The 19,783-nt window shown below is 39.6% G+C and overlaps 1 protein-coding gene across 1 annotated transcript in view; it reads right to left on the bottom strand.

The window, feature by feature from the left end:
- Positions 1 to 446: 446 nt before the first annotated feature.
- AKAP7 (A-kinase anchoring protein 7) overlaps positions 447 to 19,783 on the bottom strand; it is an 85,773-nt gene continuing 66,436 nt past the window's right edge. Inside the window, 1 exon segment of the mRNA XM_065632774.1 lies at positions 447 to 848. Within this exon segment, the coding sequence (XP_065488846.1) occupies positions 646 to 848 (203 nt within the window). The 3' untranslated portion in view covers positions 447 to 645.

Raw genomic sequence — 19,783 nt, 5'->3', positions numbered from 1 at the left:
TGCCCATATTGATTTTCTATAAAAAGGTACTTTGTCAAAAAAATATAATTTACATCAACAAATGCTACCAAAAAGTAAAGAACAGTACAGCGTCACATTTACGAGAAACTCCTGCCATATTACATACTGTGTAATAGCATCTGCGATGAATGTCTGTAGTGGTAATTTTAGCTTGGGGTTGACGGCTGTTGACTGGGAAACAGCACGTGCTCCCCCAGCGAGTGAGCGGCCCCGCGGCTGTGCCAACCCTCCGGCCCAGGGCATCGCTCCCACTTACGGCAAGGCCTCTTCCACGGCCACTCGTCACAATCCGAAAGGCAAACGCAAACGGTTAAGTTTCTCTTCAAAAGCAAGGAAGGGACTCTTGGTATCAAGAGCCAGTGAAGACTGGAGCCACCTGCTTCACCATTCTTGGCTTTTTTCCACCGTTCATCCCTCCCAGCATTCATCAGGTTTTCAGCAGTGCAAGCACTTATTAAACTGGTAGACAGTGTCCTTCACTTCAGAACAAACTTTTGATAAGAAGACTCACAAAGCAGGGTGCTTGTCACCCAGCACCACTTAGCAAATTTCAGCGGGGAGCTGGGACATGTTTTTGTGGTTATTCTTGGCGGGATATTTGCTCCCGGGCTTTTTGCACAGCGCTCACTTGCTGTTATCATTGTCACTCTCATTCTTACTGCCGCTTGCTCCTTCTTCAGTTTTCACAGGGCTTCCATCAGTCTGTCTGGTTTTGTTTTGCGTTTCTTCTAAATATTGCTGCACAGCCTTCAGCACCGCGTTCTCCACCAGCCTTTTGCTGAGGCTCACCAGCTCTGCATCGTCGGGCTCTGCTGCATGTTTTTCACCTATGCGCCACAACAGACAAGAGAAGGAATTCATTGCCACGGAAAGACAGCCAAAACTGTATCAGGAGCCTCTGTCTGAGCTGGATTTTAAGTTATTAGCTGCCTCTTCCTGATTGTAAAAAGCAATTTCCCCCTCCTCAAGCTCTGAATCAAAAGCGTTTCATGAGGATGTATACAGGATACCAGATCAAAAATATTTCACTGCTAACGCCATGAGCACCCACTTAGCTTAGAAAAGCAAGTGTGTGAGTTTATTTTTTTCTGGCCAACAATCACCTGTGACATCTGGGCAAAGATGAAGAACATGGTACACGATGAATTTACATTTTTAGCAGCATTCTTAAATTTAGCTGCCCATCTTGTGCATTTGCTTAATAAATGTAAAATTTCTACCTATTTATTCATTATTTGTAATTCAAGAGCTTCTTACGGGAAAACTTTTTTCCAAACAAAGCATAAAACTTGGAAAAACCATATATTCCCTCCTCATCTCTCTTCTCTCTTCTAACTTAAAGATCTGACATTGAAGCAATGCAAGTTCCAGCAGTCTATTCTTAGAGACCTGCTGATAAAAGCAAGAAGCTGGCATCTCCCTGCTTTGTTAAGAGTTCACAGCAATAATCACATACGATGAAATAATAACTGTATACTTAGTGAGGATTCTCATACATTATTACATGTGTTTTGAAATGGTACTTTTCCATTAATCATTTTCCTAATACACTATATAGCCTACTACAGCATCCCCCTTTTATGAAGAAATCCAGGAAAAGCACGTTTTATTGTTCGATTTCCAGTGGCCATATAATCTGCCACTTCATAATTTCTTGCACTAGGTAAATAACTGTTTCCCTCCATCTGTATTTAAAGCCCATACTTTTAATGTCCTTTTCTGGAGCTAGCATTCCGCAACCACTAATAAGGAGCTGCTTAGTCACACACACCTGGTGAAAAAGATACTATTGTATGCTCTCAGCGCAAAGCTCTGTACTGTTCAATTATCTAAATTTGCTCTTTTTCATAAATGTAAATTTATTGAAGTTTACTAGCACATATAGATTATAGTTCTAAAAGACTTTTCTTAGTCTTCCTATTGGATTGAGTGATTTCATGGATAAAGCATAATTCATACAGGGATTCAAGGGGGAGAGGTAAACAAAAGCCTTCATTTTCAGAGCAGTGCCTTTATTAGCTGTTAATATGAGCATCCCACTCTGGAACAGCAAGACAGACCAAACTCTTCCAGTTCTGGGCCTCCACTGTGGGGAAGGGAGAACTGATCTCCAGCTGAAGAGTCATCAGACTAGACACCTTGGTGAAGCATTTCATTACATTTTGGAAAAAGCTTTGAAAAATACTCCAAAAGTATTTTAAAAGGCAGCTATGGGAATAGGTTTGATTAAAACAAAATTTAAAAAAATAAGAGAAAACATTAAAAACGGGTTTAGCATTTACAAGAAGAAACATTTTAGGTTAACATGTGAGTCTGAGGGAGGCACAGGCACTATTCCCAAAACCACTTAAACAGCTACATACTCCACGTTCTCTGGCCCACTGCTTTCCTTCACTATCTCCAAAACTTGGGATTAAGCCTATCCTTTAACTTGCTTAGAGGAGAGACTTAATTCAGGCTCTTATCTCTCAGAAGAGCTAAGATATATATGAGCAGCATCTCCTCCCAGCTTTTATGAATTCATCCCACATGCTCCTTTGAATGCTGCCCTTTGATTCCAAATTTCCTTTGCTTTTATTAAAGATGCTCAACAAAATGTTTTGGTTGTTCCAGTCTACTTATTCAGTTAAAAAAACCCCAACCAAACAAACAAAAAAACCCACCAAACACTGTGGTTTCCAGTTGGAGAGTTTCTTATTTTTCAGAAATAGTTACTCACACAGCTCTAATGATCTATCCATGTAACTCTGAAGAAAATCAATGGGAAATATGGTGCTAAGCCACTCTGACACTTGACCCTGCAGTACTTAATATGCAGAATATGACTAATCAGTCACAGAGGCCTCCAGATACCACAAAAGAATAGTGACTATATTTACTCTGAACGTAATTTTACACATAGTACCTTATGTATTATTCTTACAGTCTAAAAAAGGACAGAGCTCTTGTCTCCTCAATATTTTCTGCGAAACAGTTCTCACATATATATGTATAAAATCCACATATCTAGTATTGCATTTAAAACTTCAAATTAAGTAGATAGCTCACTGTGTTACTAATTTCTCAAGCATGAAAAAAGCCAGACTACTTAAAATGAGCCTTTTAAAAGTACAGTTTATATAGCTACAGAAGAACGTTTTGCACTTTTTTGTTTTGTTCTGTTTTGGTTTTAATATTTTGAGACACTCATGGCTCGCCAAGTCTGGAGTGGAGTCTATAGTACCTCCTAAGCTAACTCTGCGTTCCCACTGGGCAGACACACAGGGGATGTGACAGACGCGTGCACATCCCTGTATGAAGAGCGTCCTTGGATTTATCCGGCCGGCCACCTTGGCGGACTGGCGCATGGGGCTATAGGATTCACTCACACTCTGCTTATAATTCGCAGACTCCCTAAATGGCAGTTGTGTGAGTGGCTGTGCAATGCTGAGGTTCATTGGCAAGGCAGCTGTATACTACTTACCATGCCTATTCATGACTGTTGACAAAAAGAAATAGGTCACGTAATTATAACGGGTATTGATCATCTCTATTTACTTGAATATTTAACACACATATATGTCCTGTTTATATCTCACTCTCCATGCTGCATCTGCTGCTTGCCTGATTCTTAGACATATACAATTATTTTGCAGCAAGCAAATGCTTCTTTGTGTAGACCGTCTTATGTTATAGGAATTATCAGAATATCAGTAAAAAGCCATAGTAGATAATGAATGTTTCTGATTTAAAAGAGAGGTTTACAAGTTCAGAATTGCTTTGTTTGTAAACTCTGTTCTGAAAAGGGAATAGATATACCAGGCACACTGTATATGCATCTATAACTGATTATTAACCCATGCTTGCCTGCAGCCTGTGGAACATCTATTTTTTTGCTACATTAGACTTTTGTGTCTACAGAATCTAATTCAAAATCAAATTAAATCTCATGGGTCTTCTGTGGGAATCGGATGAGGTTACCACATCTACATACCGAACTGCAATGTCCTATGCATCAGACCAATGTGTTGAACTTTTTCTTTACTAAGCATTTGCAGATACGTTTGGTAGGCCATATAGATTAAAAGAACTACAGTATTAGAGAAATACCATCCCCCTTCACCCTGCAAAGACAGTGAGTCCACAGTCCATAATAAATTGGATAACAAGCTATAACCAGGCACCAGACCGTATGCTTTCCACCCTTGCAACAGACTGTTATTGAGCCAGCACATTCAAGATCATGGTTTTGAAGTGATGAACACAAACATGAGCATGTGCCCATATCTAATCAACACAATAAGCACAGACAGGAAAGTCACAACTCTGAACATTTCCTTGTTAATTAGGAAGGACTACCATGAAATGTCTCCTGAGTGGTCACTTAAGGAATTGGCACAAATAAGGCACTGAAAGGAAGGGTGAAATTATTATCTCATTATGACATGATGGTGATGACATTTGTGTTGCTGGATATTGCAATCTGATGTTAAGCAGCATATATAGTTTAGTTTTCCTCTTGGAAATATAACAAACTTCTTCGGTTTTACATATATTGCTTTGTAAATACAGGACTGTCTAACAAGGCAATACCAATCTGCCTTTTGTGCTGAACACATGGGGTTCTAGTTTGCTGGAAATTTTTTTTTTTTTTTTTTTAAATTTGATTTGCCCCCCATGGGAAAAAAACCCAACAAAAATAGGCATTTCTAGTAAAGAGGAAATTAAGTCTGTTGAAGACATTCAGGGAAAATGGTGCTCTTGCCAGTGTCAGTGATGACAGCATAAATACCTGTAGCCCCCTTGGAGCTGGAGGCTTGGCAAACATGGCAAGAGTTTGTTTTGTTTCGGACAAAACCCTTTGAAGCCCAGTGATCTAAAATTTCTGACCACCTCTAACTGTACGTGGACAGACAGGATGTGCTCTGCTAAACATGCGCTTCCTCTACAAGCACTGAAGGATGCAACTCTTCAGGCATGAGCCTTCGAAACAAACAAACACAAAAGGTAACTAAGAATTCATGCCCGGCATACCAGGAGGTCTGCTAAGTATCTTGGGTTTATTTTCCTATTAAAGAGACCTGCTGAGAGAGAAATTTCCTGACTCCCTTAATGTAGTTTAATGCTTAAAGTTAATGAATTTATAAGAAGTCTAGTGTAACAGGAAACAAAGATATATCATCATAGCCGAAGGAAAGAAGAGATGGCTTAAAAAACGGTGAGTTTTACTCAGTCTTCTCACCAATAATCAAGTAGAGAAAACAACCCAAGTTACAAAAGTGGTTTTCCATAACCACATGAACATCCACTGGGCATGCTGACAACTGCAGAACCAAAACATCCGGGCAGAATTATTCCCCCCCTTTCACCATCCACAGAGAGCAGCTCAATGAGATGGTGAACAGGAGCCACCAGGGCTGGCAAGTTCCTCCTTCCTTGGGACGCAGCCAAGGGGGAGCCTCCCGCTGTTCTCAGGGCCCGAGAGAGCGCACAGGCTTCCCCATTTCCCAGGGAAAGGCTGAATTCTGCAAGAAGACAGACCCATCTGTCCCTCACTGTTAACGCTCCTCCAGAAATAGTACTGAGAATGTAATGCAGTGAGCTGGATGGCCTTGAAGGCAGAAAATTGCCTTGCTGGGTTGTTAAGCTGAGCGAGGTGTAGGTCCAAGACATGCTGCAGCAAACCAGAGTAGGATATACACAGATTTTAATTGCTGAAGTCCAAATGTGTTGCCAAATCCTAAAAGTTCTTGCTTAGGGACCAGCCAGCTGCAAAAAATTGAATATTTACTCACAAGCATGATGAGGGAAGTAATTTAATATACATTCACCTCTCCTTATTTTTTCCTACCTTTATATTCTCTGTGAATTTCAATTTCATTTCTTTAGGATTCATCTGCTACTATACAGGTTCCAATAAGACACTGTTCTGGCTGAGACTTCTTCATGCTACTGTCAAGTAAACTAAAAAAAGCAACCTTTTTTGGACTAAGACATATGTTAAACAAATATAAACCAATATTAAGTGAATCTTAACAAGTTGATCCTGTGTTGTTGCTCCTTTGGAGCTCAGAGAAAGACTCCATACAAACTCATGCTATCAAACCGTCTCTCACATACTAAGTGTCTTTCCTTGGAGAAAGCAATTTTGAATACATTTGTAAATTATGGAGAGAAAAGTCGAATTTTAATCCACATGCATTTTCATTTAATTATTTCAGTTGCAATAACAGTAACATGAGTTACACAGCTGCATACTGCTTGAACTGCAGAACAAAGATGAAATCTTGTCCAAAAAGATGTAAGTATAATTGGCATGGATGTCCAATGGGGTCCATAAAATACTGTAATAAGGACCATTTTTTATGGAAAAATGTCATTTGCAAGGTATTTTTAACATCTCTGTAATCATATTTTATTTGTGCCTAAATCTAACAGAAGAAGGTTAGAGTCACCTCTTTTAGTAGAAGCATCTTAGGTTTGAATTGGTAGTATAACTACATCCTAAGGTTGTCAAAATAAATGGGTCTAATGCTTCTCCCTCAGGATCTCACAAGAAGGAACTGAACCCACTTCAGCTTCTTGGGCAAACCATGAGGTTATGTATTTTTGAACATTAGAGTAGTATTGCTGCTATCTTTCATTTCATGGATCAAGCCTGCAGAATCTGACCAATTTCATTAATAGCTTTGGGAAAACTAACATAACACCCATAAGTCAATTTAAATGTCATTTAAAAAAAAATCATTAAGTACTTATCATGGCATTTTGTATCTTAATCCCCTTTATATATTATCTATTTTAAGTAACATATTTAGCTTTACTCTTTCTTCCCACTCTTTTATTTTCTATATAACCTCCACTTTAAATGTGTTTTTGAAGCTAGAATTTGACGTAAGTTTTCACTCTGATTTTGTGCAATGTGGCTGTAGAAATGTTCATTGCTCTACCACATACAGGTTTATGAAAGGTTTAAAAATATGAAATTTATTTTTGATACTTGGAAATATTAGTTCATGAAGACCTCTCTTTAAATGCTCTGGCTCTGAACCCATAAAACTACTGCTCAGGATCTTCTTTAGGACAAGCTCTTTCTCAGCTTTAATCTCTCTCTAAAAGCCCCAGTATACTCGCTTGCAAGAACAGTGAATCTTGATGTCCAAAGAAAAATATCCCAGTAAGATAAGCAAATTCAGACACCTGTTTCGTCATAATAAATTGTTCTGTGTCATAAGGTTTTTGGTCACCTTAGCTATAAGAAATCAGAATAGCTGTGGTTAAAGAGTTAAGAATGCTGAAGGTATGATTACAGTTCACTTAATTTAATTCACAGGAAGCTAAAAATTGTTGCTATAGTGTAGAGAGAGATCACTTAATGAAATCTGTGGATGAAAAAAATTGAAACATTAACATGTCATAAAACTAAATTTAATGCAATCAATCCTTGACATAAAATTTGCAGACTTTATAATCTAGGAGAAGAAAAAACCAAAAGAATAAGAAAACACTCATTTTTTTTCCATCCTATTTTCTTTATGAACAGTGCACATATCTTAAGTTGATGAACAAGCACCTAGTAATCAAAATTAGCATTATTCTCAAGTCTGCCTCACCATTAAAAATCAAGAATAAGTGAATCCTGATTACAAAGAATGACAGAATCACAGAATGTTAGGGATTGGAAGGGACCTCAAAAGATCATCTAGTCCCATCCTCCTGCTGGAACAGGAACACCTAGATGAGGTTACACAGGAAGGCGTCCAGGCGGGTTTTGAATGTCTCCAGAGAAGGAGACTCCACAACCTCCCTGGGCAGCCTGTTCCAGTGTTCTGTCACCCTCATTGAGAAGAAGTTTCTTCTCAAATTCAAGTGGAACCTCTTGTGTTCCAGTTTGAACCCATTACCCCTTGTCCCATCATTCGTTGTCACCAAGAAGAGCCTGGCTCCATCCTCACTCACCTTTTATATATTTATAAACATTAATGAGGTCACTCCTCAGTCTCCTCTTCTCCAAGCTAAAGAGACCCAGCTCCCTCAGCCTTTCCTCATAAGGGAGATGCTCCACTCCCTTCATCATCTTTGTGGCCCTGTGCTAGACTCTCTCAGGCAGTTCCCTGTCCTTGAATTGAAGGGCCCAGAATTGGACACAATATTCCAGATGAGGTCTCACCAGGGCAGAGTAGAGGGGAAGGAGAACCTCTCTCGACCTACTAACCACCCCCCTTCTAATATACCCCAGGATGCCATTGGGCTTCCTGGCCACAAGGGCACAGTGCTGGCTCATGGTCATCCTGCTGTCCACCAGGACCCCCAGGTCCCTTTCCCCTACACTGCTCTCCAACAGGTCATTCCCCAACCTATACTGGAACCTGGGGTTGTTCCTACCCAGATGCAAGACTCTACACTTGCCCTTGTTATATTTCATTAAATTTTTCCCCACCCAACTCTCCAGCTTGTCCAGGTCTTGCTGGATTATTTGTTTAAACCTGTGTGCCTTACTTTTACATTCTTCCTATGCTAAATATCAAATAGTTGTAAAAGCATTTTCTTTGTGAAACAAAACTCCTTAAACACATAACCAACATTTCCCTACATAATAACAACACTTCTTTCATGACAGTAATTCCCTACAGCTCCTACACTTCACTATAGCAAAAGAATAACTCCCTCTCTCTCTTCCTCCAAATTTCTACTTCCTGAAACTCAGTGAGTCAAAACCTATTCTAGCTGCACTTCAATTAAAGAAATCCAGAAAAACACATCTGCTATGCCAAAAACTGAACTAATCCTCACAACTTTTACCAACTTATGCTCTGTACCATAATGGATTGCTCATTACCATGCCTTGAAGTTGATGGTTCTCTTCTCTTTCCACTCCTTTTTCCATTTAGAAATCCTATCTCTGCCCACACAGTATTCACAATTCCATCCCTTCCTCTTTTGCGTCCTAGTAATTCTAATTCTGTCCCATTAACATCAATGAAGAACTGCTTATTTATGCCAGCTGGTCTTCTGGTCCTTTATTTCTACCAGGCTAAACCATTCTAATTTGGGGTTTCATCTTTGTTTCTTCATTCCCTCTTACTTTAATATTTTTCTCAGTCTTTCTCTAACTCAGACTAAAATAATAAAGGTTGGATATTCATGTCAAAACCAGTTTTTGCATTTCTCTTCACTACATTCAGAACCAACTGAGAAATCAAAAGCAGGTATTTCTTCTTCACTCCAGCTAAACAGCAATGCATTTGATTCCATAGTTCCCTTTCCCTTTATGTTTTCCACATACAGAAGTTCTCTCCCTTTTATGTTTGGCTACGGGGGCCAAGAGAAGTTCATTAAGGATGAGGAGAAGGAAAGAGACGGGCAACGTTTCTCCTCTAGAGCAAATTATATCATTAATGATTTTGAGATTTCCTGAGATGGGTAAATGCATACGACAGTTGCGTGGCACAACGCAATGTGGTTTTAACTCTGCAAATGCAGGTATAACTTGGGTTATGTGCTGTTACCATGCAGGGAATCAGAAGCAGTAACACAGAGCATTTCAGAATTAGCCTGTCCTCACAGCCTGGGTGCAGCACCACGTCAAACCAGATATTCCGCTGCTGATGTAGGAGCTTGTACTTGGACACATCTTACCACATAATGTGTTTTTATCCGAAGTTTAATCCCATAATATCTTCTGATTTTACATGTTCTATAGAGATTATGGCTAAACAAGGACCAAGGGAATGAAATTCATCTTTCAAAGCAAAATTATGCACTTCATTTAAAATGGAGTTAGTAGTATTATTCACTTGTGCTGAAGTGGGCATTACAGGCAATGCCTCCATGATCCGGGTTGTGTTATACCAAGCCCTCTGTCCTTATTAGACTTGGCCCTCCTCCCAAATGTTTCAGTATAATTATAATAGAGAGCACACACAACCCGTGAATAGGGCACACAGGTGGGATCAGCAGAAAGTAACATTTATTTCTTTAGATCAGAGGATCAACAGTGTTGCAAAACACGCAAACACTACATCAAATCTCATTTTAAGGAGCGAAGGGTAATCCCAGACTTTAGGAGGGCATTCAAATCACTAGAACTCGCCTTAGTTACAGGTTATATTTTGTAGAACTACAAGAATAAACTCTTAATTTTGTGCCGGAAAAGCCTCTCACATTCTATTAATGTTGTCGTATGTGAAACTTAAAAGGGGGGCTGAGAGAAGAGAGGAAGAAAGAAAAAGCTTTTTGATTGCATTAGGCTATACTGGATAGTAATGGATTTTTAAGACAGCAAAAATGTTATTCATTTGCTGATACTCCTCAGCCACAGTAAGTGCTGCAGAAAACATTCCTGATAGTTAATATGTTTTTGTTCAATCCTCGTGCTTTGTACTAAAGTGGAAAATTGAATAAAATGCCATTTAAAAAATTATTGCTATGATGTGAAACAGAATGAGTAACACAATAATAGACCATGCCATAAGATATTTCTCCTCTTAGCAAAAACATAAAAGTTCTCTAGCAAGAGCAAACAAATTATCCATGCCCAAGCATTTTAACTCACAGGAAACTCAGCAGGTGCCCAGATGGAGTTCACCTGAGACTGGCAGATATTCAGAGGGATTAAGCCATCCGCAGAAAAGAAATTTAATGGTGGATTTTGATATTTTGGGGGATTGGCGTCCAGAGATGATATCTAATAAGGACTGAGTTTTCCCTATACAGCAATTCCTAAAGTTCATGAGAGTTACAGGCACAGCCAAGAGGCTGACAAAAGATAGCTATGTATGCTAACATCAGAATCACAAGTCTAAAACCACCAACTATTATAAAAGTTTGGTAGTGCCAAATCTACTACTGGTACAGTGCCCAAGGATCTTTTATCAATGGAAGGTATCCAAATTTTAAACATTTGTGACTTCCATGCCATTTTCCATAATGGTGTAGGATAGGTATAGGATAACTTCCTAGCCCTTTCTCCAGTGGTATAGGATACGTATAGGTGTAGAACAATTTCCTAGCCCTTTCTCCATGCTAAATTCTATCGCATACACAATCCTTCTCCGATACCCCAAATTCCTCTAAATCTCAGTCTCTTCTGTTGATTATACAATTCAAGCTTATGGAAATAGAATCATTCAAATTTTAGGAACAGCAAAAATTATCAGGTATGAAATGTTACTAAACCAGCAATAATCAGCTGCTGAAAAAGGTGCCAGTATGCCTTATGCCAAAACTTCTCAAGATATCTTGTTTTTCACTCTGCCTATAATCCGCAAATAATAACAGACCAGTGTAATCTAAAGGACCAGCTCTCACTGGACCAAGGACCTTTGCCTGGTTTTCTTTGTTTGTCTGCATTCATCTGAAAATCTTGGTGACAACATTGCAAAACGTAGAGACCCTCTGCAGTCCAGCATCTGTCACTGACAGGAAGCTTTCCCAGAAATATATACAAAACGTTCTCTCTTGTTCTCATTTCGCATGAGGCAACAGAAGTAATCCTGTGCTATCTTAACAGTTGCTTAATCATGTTAACCAGTTCCTCCTCTTGCCTTCCGTCTTTGTAGATTTTTTTCCAAAACTAGCTAGTTCCTACTTTCGGAGCACACGGGCTGTCCCCAGGATGGAGCTCCCCAAGCATTTTCTAGAAGTGCAGCCCAGGCACCTACTTTGCTTTTGGAGCATTATCTTCTTCTGAAAACATAACCCTTCCTCCAAACTTCTTCCTCCTCTGTTCCACGATTGTGCCGCTGGAGCTTCTAGGACAAAAGTTACACTGACCTTTCCAGTGCAGATTTGGCTGGCACTGCATGCATGCCATTTCTGCTAAAATGTTGTAGGTCTGGTGCCACATGATCTTGCCAGAGGGGAGAAAGCTACAGGGTTTGGGGTTTTTTTGCCTTCCCAGAGGTGAATCTTGTCCATAGACAAAATCTGTTTTCCCCCCCTTTTCAAGAGGACTGAGTACAGCCTCCTCATCATTCCAGGTCAGTACAGAAATGTCAAATTTGAGAGTCTGATTATTTGTCCAGATTTTGGTTGCTAAGGGCCTTTAATGAAACAAAATAAAAGAACTTATTTTCTCTTTCTTAATTATATGGTATCTTTTAGAGAGGCTGTGCAGATCATTTTTATAACTTTTCATTTTAACATTGTAATGGTTTCTGGAATAAAGGTTAAAACATGCCTGCCTGCTTCCAGGAATACCACTCTCCATTAGAAAACAAAGCACTCAATTAGCTAGCATTAAGCACCACAAATAAGACAGTATAAGAGAAAAAAAGCACATTCAAAACATCAGGTTAGGAAGAAGTAGACAATTACTATATTTTGACTGTATAACACTTCGCCCCTCCCAAGTGTGGCTATTCTGTTTCTGTAATAGATAGACGTTTTTTCCATATGTTACAATTTCTGCACTGTGAGCGGCTCCATTCTAAACTCACAGGGATTAGGTTACAGTAGGACTTGTCATACAGCAATACAATAAGTTGAAGCAAACAAGTACCTAAATTGGGGTAGGTGTTTATATATAGTAACAGAGAACAGTATTTCATATTTAGCATGTCACACTTCTTATTTGGCTGTAATATGGATTTGCTTACGCATCACTTTTGAGCAGGGAAGGAAAATTCTACTTAGGTTCTATGTTGACATTAGACACAATGCCCATCCTCACAGTAACATGAAAAGTATCTCTGAAACGCAGTGTTTAATTCAGAGGTACCTGGCTATATTTACACAGGTGAGCTCCACGATGCCAGTATTCACTCCTTGGCTACGAGGCCAAGTAGCACAGAGCAGCTCAGGTCCACCCTGTCCAGCTCTGCTGGCTTCTCAAACAGCGCAGCTGCACCCAAACTGCCAGCTGGGACTGGTCTTGGGTTGGTGCTCACTCCTGACCAGCGCCCAGGAGCTGCTGCAGAAGATGCCCTTTTGCCAGGGCCAGAACTACGGCAGGATCCACAGTGACAATTCGTGAGCACGGGCATGGCAATCCTGGGTGCACCCCAGACACCCCTTCGTGCAGCGCACAGGAGTCCGCGACACGCAGAGCGGGCTGCAGAGCCGGGGTGCGTCTGTAGGCAGTAAAGGTGAGAAGTACGCTGGGACAAATTCCACGTTCATGAAACAGTTACTTCTGTGGATTTCCGCTGGCAGAGGTTTTGACTCATAAGTCCACAGCAGCCCAGCACAAATGAAAACAGAAATATGAAATAAGAAACAGCTTCAGAGTAACGCAGAAGTAGCTGGAGCAATGTGTGTGCCAGAGGCCAGGATTTGGCTCAGGACTCCAGTAAAGCTGCAGGAGCACAATTTCCATTTCCTCTTCTATTACAATGAAATCCTACTGCTTTAGTGCTGATTTAATCCCCAGAAGTAAGGAAATCGAAAGGTAGAATTGCTAACCCTAACTATTTAGACTTTGCGATGCTTTCTACTTTCCAGGGCAGGTCTTAGAGCACTTGAGCAAACCATGCTGCTCCTTCTACTGTTTGGTGAGTCACAAGTGGCACAATTTGTACAGTGAGTGGAGAGGCGCAGTGCCAGAGTACACATAAAACCCTGTCAACCGAGAAAGGAGTATATAATAGTGAATATGAGAAACAGTACTAAGGGGATTTCCATTATATGGAATAAGGTATTTGGATGTTGTTCACCACGAATACAGGGCAGCTTTTAATATTATCTGATAACAACAGCCTGTAATTTACCCTTTGGAAATCAATAAAAACATAATGTTGTAGCTTTTGCCTTATTCAATAGTATGCTAGGGTAAAGCAAGCAGAGTTCCTCTGAGAACCCAGCCTTCCTTCTGCTGTGGCAATGGTGCTACTAAGATAATCCTTAAATCATCTTAACAGCTTAAAAGACAGAATATCTCATATCTAGGTGTATACGTCTGAATACAAAACATTTTCCACTAATGAGCAATAATGCTTAACCTGCATACTTAGAAAAGTATAAGGAATCTAATACAACACTTCATCTTAAGTGGGAGATCTGCATAAGGACAACCAGTGAAGTTACTCTCTCTAGTTCACCCAAGACATATTTCTGCATGTTTACTTCATCTTATGCCCTTTATTCTCCTTTTCAAACCCAAAAGGATATGAGATAGCAGCAGACACACTGCTTAAGCAAACTAGTGTAAATGAAGAAAATTTTAAAGTGATCTTATTTTCCTTCCAGGCTCACTCTCATTTTAAGAAATCATGTTGGAAATCTCTTGCAAGGGCCATGGGAGCAGACTACCAGCCTGATTTTTAATGCCCAGGGCTGTAAGAACGGTATTTTACACGGGCTCCTTCCCTTGCTATGTACGTACTTACAAAGAGGATTCCAGATGGAGCTGGCAATTTTGTTGGCTTGCCATCTGAACCAATCTCTCTGATAGTATTTATAGACAGGCTGTTTTAAAATGGGCTAGCTGATATTCTCATCTGTCTCGCTGCAGTCCTTGACTCCAGGGAGTGCCAGGGGACTGTCACAGCCATGACACTTGGCAGGTCGGGTCCTGGGTTGGTATAAATCAGCACTATCCTTGCCTACTGCTGCTAAGGGTTTCACTTGACATTTTCACTACTGCTTGATTCATGCCTTAGATAATCTGTCTCACTTTCATAGTTTTACTTGCATGTTTAGCAAAAATGCTGCAACACTGCTAGCTTGCTTTTAATAGAATATTCCAACTGAAGTGTCCTTTTAGACAGTTTCCAAGCACTGTATTACCTAAATGGTATATAATTATTTAAATTATTATTTTAAATGGATATAACAATTATTAAAATTCCCAGTTCAGTTAATTTACTTTGGAATTTTTTCTGAGATTTTATCACTACCAGAAAAATATCAATTATATTATACCGAAAGAAATCTGTGGGGAAAAGCAACATGTATTCTTATTTATGTTATATTGAAAATTCATAGACAATAGTTAACTGCCAATTATTTCCCCTTTACAAAAGTTATTACCCATTACAGTATCTTTTAAAAGAGTTATTCATTTCTATTCGAGTTTTGTTCTAACGTTATGCTGAAGAATTACAAAAAAACCCTAATTGCATTGGAAAGGTTTGGCCCCATGAGAAATGGTATTCACCGTTCTTCAGTCTGTACTACTGTTTGGTTTTTTGAACCAAGAAGCAGCACAATTTGGAACACTAAATACAATTTTCAGCTGTAATCCGCCACTGCAGCTGGTAGCCCACAGAAATGCCCAGGGCTGTTTGAACACTATTGCAGCAAAACTCACTCAGATTCCAAATCATTGTAAAGCTTCCTTTTTCCTAGACTGCCACACAAAGTGTTTCAGATATATTCTTGGGCTTCCCCCCCCACCCAACAGGGCAAGGAAATGACCTATGGTAGATGGAATTTAAACTGATATGTATGTAATTGAGGAAATATGGGGCTCAGTTCTGCATCTACTGAAAGTTCCTGTCTCCCCAACCATTTGCCAATCAGTTTAATTGAAGGAGCATCAGTGTGCTTAGTAAGGAGACCAAGAAAATACTACTTTTCCTGTGGAATCTGCTCTTTTATTCATGCAGTTCTTTGAATGAAATACCTTCCGGAAACAATGAATAAAAGGTCTGGCTAATGTCACGGTTAGAAACATCTCCACACGAGCAAGTTTCCGGTGCATTACTTCTCCACGTGGACCGCCTGACCTTGTAGCAAAGCATACTGAAAAGTTACTTGGCCATAAATTTTAAAACGAAGAGTAAAAGCAAGAAAACAAATGATGGAAATAATTCATTGCATCAACATGCAGTAAAATAAATATTTTAAGGAATGTCCTTCTCCTTGACAGAGTATTATTTTTTTCCTTTCCTTTACAGTGCTATACATATAATAGCAGCAATACTGTGTGGTACTGATCATCACCTCTTACTGTGTTTAATTATATATTAAACATATATATTAAACATATGTATTAAACATAAGCATAACCATTGTATAACTAACGGTGCATTTTTCACAACCCCTGGACCAGCAGCCTCTGTTAGTCTGACAAGTATGCTGACTAGTTCCAGCAGTGGTGACCTTTGCAAGGGCTCACTGAGATCACAGGCTCAGGTCCCATAATCTGCAAAGAAGCCTTCAGCTGTAAATAAAACCATTTTAATGTTGTCTCTCATCTTTGCTCAACGAAAAATCCCATAGCAGAGTTATCCACTGCAGTACTAACATGACTAAACAGTGAAGAATCTGCTCTTATATGGTTAAATAGATTATTTTACCTAAAAATTCACAAATGGCTCATATAATGCCCTTCACAGCAGAAATGAGGTATAAACTTGCATCAGTTGTTTCATTTTCTTCCATGGTTCTTAACATTTCCAGACTAGCATTAACTAACTATCACTTCTTCGTCAATAAGCTTATTTCTTGAATTCTTAGAGAATTACGGTTTTGCAGGTCAGAAGAGGATAGGGAAGCATACAAATATGAAGATAAGCTTCTTGTGAAATATAAGCATGATAAGCACTACAGGACCTTGGAAGTTAGCCACCCAACGAGAAGTACGGCACTTTATCTTGTGGGACAGCAGCCATGTGAGGCAAACAACTGTGAGGGATGGCAAAAGGGAGATGCCTAGTCCAAGCTTCCCAGAGATTCACCCTTCCAACTAATCTTGCTGCAGTTCCTGAGAAGTGCTGGACTACAACCGGGCAAGTCCTCTTTGTTCTCTCCGAGTCCCGGAAAGGTACAGAGACACAATTTCACTGTCCTGAGAATGCTGAACTTAACAGGAACACTGACCCATCTGATGTCTACATGATGTACTGTTTGATCCACAAGTATCGGTGGATCAATCTGCACATAAACAGCTTATTACTTCAAACACAGTAAAATCCATTTCATTACACCAAGGGAGCAGTACAGTTTTAATTTATCTCAATATGAATGTTACTAATACAGTCTGTTGAGAAAGGCACCATAACCAACCTGTTCCGGTTCATGTCCCCTCCCCTCACACCATTAATCGTTCCCATGTGCAAGGAAAGCTTCAGCTCCTTGCCAGCCCAGCATCCTCTGCCAGCAGCAGGATCCAGCATCACCACCTGTGCACATGTTCATGAGGTATCGAGGCTGCTCAGCATTTTTCAAGGCTGAGCCTGTGTATTTCTGAAGCAACAGATATTCTTTACTAGATCAAATCATACAGTGGAGGAAGTTATTGTGGCTGGGTGATGCTTACCATCATCTGCCCCAGGGTTTTGGAGGATTTCTTAATTCACTTCAAGCAAAATTAGCCAGGTTAGTCAGTCAACGACAGAGAAGTGTTTAACCTCACTGGGGTGATTTTGCTTTAAGGGAGTGCTCACATAACCTGCTCTGCTATGGATCAGCACACACAGCGTATATCACCAGTGCGTGGTGTACACGACTAGGGATGGTTGCAGCAATGACCACATGGCACCAGCAATATCTTCTGTTGGCACTTTTGAATCTAGAACAGGGCATTTTTTATGGCCGTAGAGCCATTATTGGTTTGCTTATCCAACAACTGCCAGCATATTAACTTTGTTTCTATCAACATTCATCTGTAACAAGTGAGGTTAATTAGTACTGTGTATGATCACGTATGTCTTGCTAGAACTCACTACAAAAGAAGGCAGCTTGTAGCAACCCGCTACAAAGTACAGGTATGGTTACCAAAACTCTGGCAGTTTTCACCTTGATAGTCTTACCAGGGAGGCAGGCATGCCAAACATCACCCAGAACCCACGCAGGGGGTAAAGAGGACTGTGAACATAGCAAAGGTGCAAGCAAAAGTCAAGAGTTATCTTATGCCCCATCTGACAGTCATTTGGAGAAAAAAAATATATCGACTTTTGTCTCTCCCAATGTGCTTGGGGCCTAATACAGTTGCAGAGGTACAGACAGTAAAGTAATAGTAGCATGCGAATAGAGGATGGTATACTTGGCCTCAATATGGAAAATAAATGCAATTTCAATATAGGAGGAAACTATGCAAATACTTTTGCAAAATATTATGTGTCATCTCACAGCCAAAAAGCTCCTTATTTTTTCCACCTACACAAAGTTATGGTTTGGCAATTATGCTGACCATAAGACAGATACTAAGCTATTTACTCTTGAATACTTAAGCCAATGGACAGTCTAGATATGACAGGAACAAACTGCCCACAAAATTACCCAGGAGGGAAGTTATAAAAGGGTCTTAACCATCGGCACAAACATTTTCTGCAACCAGCTCCTGGTGGCATCAGTGGAAGACAGAAAACAATCAATACATTGCAATAACAGCAGATAGCACTTGGGGACCTGGGCAGTTCGCATCTTGCTACAGAGTCAGAAATCACTAGAGGCTGATTCTCTGCCAACACACTTTTTGAAAAATGCTAATCAAGTTTATTAAAGTTCCAGCTCCATCAACACGGAGTCAGTTTTAGCAACCTCATCTCACAGAATCACAGAATGGCTGGGGTTGCAAGGGACTTCTGGAGATCATCTAGTCCAACCTACCTGCTCAAGTTTCCCATCAGGGTCTTCTGAACTTTTTTATTACTCTTTTTCTTTCTCATCTTCTCTTAGTGCAGCCAAGTAGTGTTGGTATCTATCCCATCATTAAACTAGTCACCTATACCAATTAGCTAGTTCTGGTCTTCTGCTTGCTACAACAGAACTGAAATCTCTTCCTAACATCCCATGGGACTTCAAGTCCTTTAATACAAACAGGTTTGGTTAACAGCTTTGCTCAAATGTCTCAGTGTACCATAGTTATAGATCACTGTGGTCCAAAGTACCCCCTAACAAGGCCTTCAGCCCCACATAAGTCTTCAATTCATACATAAAAGCATGCTACATAAAGATTAGACTTTTAGTTGAATTTACAGTTTTCACTATTTTGTTATAGAACAGTTACAAATTAGGCTTGATTTTTTCTTTTTATTATGAACCAAAGAACTCCCTGTCTTTGCTCATGTTTCCTTTCAGTAAAAAAAGCAGTTCTGCCCTACCTCTAAATAAATTATACAATAAACACTGCTGCTTTTTACCCCACCAGTAACATAACTTAATAGCAAGGCAATCACATTTGACTTGATTCATCTCCAGAATTTCTAGTTACAATTCATTATACACAAAACATCCTGTCAGGAAGGTGGAAGGGAGCCTAACATCTGCAGCCTAATAGATTATAGAGCAAGACAGTCTGCTGCATACTTGTGAAATAGTAAAACAGCCTCATTTTAAAAATGATAGAGGTCTATGCTTAAAAATTCCTTATACCCAAATAAAAACTGGTACAAAAATTAAATTCAATAAGCTAATTTAATTTCTTTCCACAGGCCATACACGCTGATACAATTTAAATGTGGACTTAGATACATTTGTACTACACATAAAGAGAGAAAAAAAAAAATTGATTTCGCTTTTCAATTAAAAGTCAAATGCCACCTGAAATGACTATAGATCACACACTGGAGCAAATTTGGCAATATGTGTTCATACCATGCGGGACTATTTGCTGAAAGCAGTTATTAATTAAAAAAATAATTTAAAACCCCACAAAAATGTAGAGACGTTTTAATTTCTGTAATGAGTTCCTAAGACATACAGATACATCTAACATCAGTTTAAAAACTCTTCAATTTCACAGCCATCATTATTTTTATTATCTTCAAGAGGACTACATTTCTCCATTTTTGAGGCCACAAATAGGCACCCACTGCTGCAGGCTTTTTAAAATCTCCTTCCTCCTATTTAAAAGCCTGTTCTTCTATCACCCCCTACCTGGATATCTAGCAACGAA

Source organism: Caloenas nicobarica, chromosome 3 (genome assembly GCF_036013445.1).
Source record: "Caloenas nicobarica isolate bCalNic1 chromosome 3, bCalNic1.hap1, whole genome shotgun sequence".
NCBI classification, from domain to species: Eukaryota; Metazoa; Chordata; class Aves; order Columbiformes; family Columbidae; genus Caloenas; species Caloenas nicobarica.
Note: the sequence above shows the minus strand (reverse complement) of the source record. Positions and strands in the feature narration are given on the sequence as shown.